At 33.7% G+C, this 4,451-nt stretch overlaps 1 protein-coding gene across 1 annotated transcript; it reads left to right on the forward strand.

Annotated features, from left to right (window-relative positions):
- The first annotated feature begins 491 nt into the window (after window positions 1-491).
- LOC107752976 (calcitonin gene-related peptide 1-like) lies at window positions 492-3,849 on the forward strand. The gene is made up of 3 exons (XM_016569057.1): window positions 492-571; window positions 2,602-2,736; window positions 3,675-3,849. The coding sequence occupies exons 1-3, from the start codon at window positions 492-494 to the stop codon at window positions 3,847-3,849; spliced, it is 390 nt and encodes a 129-aa protein (XP_016424543.1).
- Window positions 3,850-4,451: the final 602 nt, after the last annotated feature.

Genomic DNA, 4,451 nt, shown 5'->3' on the forward strand with positions numbered 1-4,451 from the left:
CAGAGAGGATGGAGTGAGTGTGTGAGTGTTTGTGTGAAAAACAGAGACAACGCCGGCACCTTCAGGAGCTGCTGTCCATTGGTTTAAAACCTGCTGGAAGTGAGTACTGTTACCTTTTCAATAAAATATTGGAACATTTTTGGATTATCATTTGGCTCGACATTACTTTATATGAGTTTGTTGCTAGTTTAAAAGTGTTAAAAAAATAATATTGATAAAAATATTGTAATAATATTAATGATGTTAAATGCTGCAAAATGTAAATTAATGGTAAATGTTGTCTACTGTAATATGAGTTAAAAATATCTTGAGCTTTACTGAGCAGGATGTGGTGGTACAAAACTCTAAAAATGTTAGAAAAAAATGCTTTAGATGGAACTCTTTTACACTTTTTTTTTTTATTTTAACTCTGACATGCAATTTTGCTCATGCTAATGCTCAATTATTTTTCTTCTTTTGCACAAGAACAAATACAAGTATTCCTGTCTGCCATGTATCATCTGAAACTGCCCTCCCAGATCCTGATCTTCTTTGTGATGCTGCTGTGTGTCTCCACAGTCCCTTACAACAGGCAAGTCTTCTAACAGATTGTGAAAAGTGAAAATGTTCCTTTTTAGGTTGTATTTTTGATCTGATTTCTGATCTGTCTTTTAGGATGCCCCTGATCCAGCCCTTAAAAATAAGAATCCTTTATTTGTGTAGCCTAATGTAGTTAGGTTGATTCAGACAAATTAGATCATATTTTTCATTTAGAATCAGTTAATTCAGATGATATAGTAGGCTGTGACACGTTTTAGGTTACCTGACAAACATATTGTCTATTACATATAATACAAACATATTTACAAAACACATTGTCTCTTGAATTCTTTAATGTTTTTGAATTAAGAAAGAATGATTGAATATTTAGAGTTATAGAAATTCAAATATTCAATGTATCTTATCTATGCAATCGTAGATTTGTCTAATGAGTACACTGAAAATAATGGTAACCTAAAAATGGTAATATCAAACTAACTGGATTTATTCAAGTCAGAATCATTATTTAAGTTCACTGATTTAATCTATGCACATTATTTTATACCAACAAAACTAATATTCAGTTGTTAAAGTAGGGAGAAATACCTAACAGTCTCTGGTTACCGCTTTTTACAGTGTATGTGTGTATATATATATATATATATATATATATATATATATAATCATCATTATTTGTTTCATAATAATAACATTGTACCATATGCATTCAAAAGATATATACAAATATACTGTATACCATGCATAATTACAGCAGAACTGTGTGTGTTTGTGTAAAAACATCTCACTAAAAAGTAAGACAACCTTTAGTAATGTTTCTTCCTTTATTATTATTATTATACAGACTTCATTTTCTAATTCAAAACGTATACTTTTTAAAGCAGATTTCTCCTGTGAAATATTTATGAATATTTATTTATTTTATATTGTACATTATAATAATAGTAATGTATAAATTCACTTGTAGCATGCAATATATATATATATATATACATATATATTTTTTTGTGTCTTTTTGTTATCTTATTTGATTTTTAATAAGAAAACAATAATATCAACTATGTATTAGTTGATATTCATTTATTAAAATGAATTACCCCCTTATCACTGTATCAGCACATCCCTAATTTAAATGAAGTTTTATGTGAAATCTAGGCAATCTATAATCTATATAAAGTTATGTGAAAGTGAAGTGACATGTGGCCAAGTATGGTGACCCATACTCGGAATTAGTGCTCTGCATTTATCCCATCCAAAGTGCACACACACAGCAGTGAACACACACACACCGTGAACACACACCCGGAGCAGTGGGCAGCCATTTTTGCTGCGGCGCCCGGGGAGCAGTTGGGGGTTCGGTGCTTTGCTCAAGGGCACCTCAGTCGTGGTATTGAAGGTGGGAGAGAGCGCTGTACATTCACTCCCCCCACCTACAATCCCTGCCGGTGCGAGACTCGAACCCGCAACCTTTGGGTTACGAGTCCGACTCTCTAACCATTAGGCCACGACTTCCCCCATGGCAAAAACATGGCAATTTAATAATTCCCATACCTCCATTTGTGATATTTTGTTTTGATGACTTCCCTATTATTAAAAAAGTGAAAGCTTGTTATAAGAAAGTGTCTATGTATTGACAGGTACTATAAATACAGTAAAAAAAAAAAAATGTGGCTATTTCTAGCTGATTTAACCTTTAAATATGAATTTTGCTGGTGTAATTTAATGTATTCAGATTTATTGTTATTTTATTTTAATTTTATTTTATTTTAATGTAGTTTAGTTTAGTTTACGTTTAATATAACCAGTTAATAATGTAATGGTAATTTTAACACAATCAAATAACTATTTTAGGTCACCTATGAAAAAAGGTTTGTATGAGGTAGCGGATTATTTGGTATCCTTGTAACAAGTGTGTAGAAATGTGTGTAAGTGATATGACCAGTGGGCACAAATGATTCTCTTGCACCACATCTCCACTTCAGAAGACCGTCATAGTCAGGGAGAGTGGCACTTTCTAAGCAGCTCTGGATGAGATGGTGCTTTGTGCCCTCTTCTTGTCAACAGGTACTCCCTGTCATCCAATGAAAAGCCAGATGACTTGCAAGAGGCTGATGGATGGCTGGTTACAGATCTATCTGACAATCCATTTGTGAGTTTTACAAGGCCACAGCCTCCAAGGGGCCTCACTGCTGTGAACAGGTACTTGTGCAAAATAATTGTCAATTATGATTTAAGATGTTGCCATTTTAGTAGGTAGTAGTACCATCAAAGCACTTTTACACCATTTGTAATTGCATTTTTGAGGGGGGATATTTTAAAGACTGAAATTAAACATTTTGTTATAGTCTAATTCAGTATTCAAATTCTGCCATGACAACTCTCTGAGAGTTTTAGCATGGTAATATACATGGCAATGTTAATGTGTTTGGTCTTGGCGGAATAGATCTGCTATGCTGCTGCTGCTGCGGCAGAGTAAGTACTGAGACTTGCTACTGCCAAATACATCCACAGACATGCTGCTGTGAGCATGTAAGAAATACTGCTGCTGCACGTATAACATATATGAAATAACTCCCACATATAACATACATGAAATCACCCCGTAGCAGATCTATACAGGTGGAGCTGGGGAAGGTGGAGGGTTTCTGAAGTGTGCTGCAACTGCCACAGCAAGCACTAGATGAGTATTTGAATGTTGATCTGCAAGCTCATTGGCTGCTGATGCGAAAGAAACCAATCAGCTGTGCCATCTGAATAATCATGTGAATATATCAGACTGAGTTAGAACCTATCGGCCTATCTAGAGTTTCATGATAGAACTTTGTATTTAAAGACACATCATGCAACGATCCATGGTCGTTTATTAGTTAGAATCGGTAATATTCTTATAATCACTATAAATCACTTAAACTAATAATAATAATAAAAAGTTATTAGGACCTCTTAATGTGATGTGATCTTTTATTACTTATTATGGGGTCTTTGAGTTTTAATTGGTCAGTTCCAAAGTGTTTATATTATTATTGTTCTTGCAATATTGCTTAATTATGAACAACATTCTTTTTCAGCTTGTTTTAATTTATTGAGGCACATGACTAATGTCTATATATCCTTCTAACTTCTAAAATTCCCCACAGTCATCACATGGAAAAGCGGAAGTGTAACACAGCCACCTGCGTGACTCAGAGATTAGCAGACTTTCTCATCCGATCCAGCAACACCATCGGCACCGTCTACGTTCCAACCAACGTAGGAGCCAACACTTATGGGAAAAGAGACTTGCTGCAGTCGTCCATTTATCTGCCCCTCTAGTTTAAATACCAACACAGTGGAAGATACAGTCAAATAAATGTAATATGTATGATAATGATGAAAATTATTCTGTTTGTATGTTATTGTTTGTTTAATTTTTGTCCCGGTGTACACGAAAGCCAGTGCCTTTTGGTGTAAACAATTGTTTGCAGCATTTTCAGTTTCGGATAAACCTAGCATGTCAATGAGTTCATATAGTGTTTTGCAACATATCATGATGGCATATGAATACAATGTATTAGAAAAAGGACATAAATAGCAAAGAAGAATTAACATTTTGTTTAGATTTTTTTTTTCTAATAAAAGATAAAAATTTGCTTCTCTGCTCAATGTCATTATAATTGGTAAATAAACAGATTTTTTTGTTTTTGTTTCTGATTGCTGACCAAATTTCAAAGCAATGCAGCAAGAAAGGTTTACTTTTTTTGTTTAAACCACGTTCATTATTTTCTGTTGAAGAAAATAATTAATATACAGTATAACACCCAACAGAAACTGATCAAAACAGCAGTGCCTTTTGGTGTAAACAATTGTTTGCAGCATTTTCAGTTTTGGATAAACCTAGCATGTCAATAAGTTCATATAGTGTTTTGCAACATATC

The sequence above is a fragment of the Sinocyclocheilus rhinocerous genome, unplaced genomic scaffold (genome assembly GCF_001515625.1).
Source record: "Sinocyclocheilus rhinocerous isolate Xijiao unplaced genomic scaffold, SAMN03320098_v1.1 scaffold3548, whole genome shotgun sequence".
In the NCBI taxonomy this organism is placed as follows: Eukaryota; Metazoa; Chordata; class Actinopteri; order Cypriniformes; family Cyprinidae; genus Sinocyclocheilus; species Sinocyclocheilus rhinocerous.

Bases quoted from the DNA above. Each gene is read 5' to 3' on its own strand.
- LOC107752976 (XM_016569057.1), top strand. From the start codon at position 492: ATGTATCATCTGAAACTGCCCTCCCAGATCCTGATCTTCTTTGTGATG. The intron at 572-2,601 runs GCAAGTCTTCTA...TCTTGTCAACAG, and splicing joins TCCACAGTCCCTTACAACAG to GTACTCCCTGTCATCCAATG. The intron at 2,737-3,674 runs GTACTTGTGCAA...AATTCCCCACAG, and splicing joins GGCCTCACTGCTGTGAACAG to TCATCACATGGAAAAGCGGA.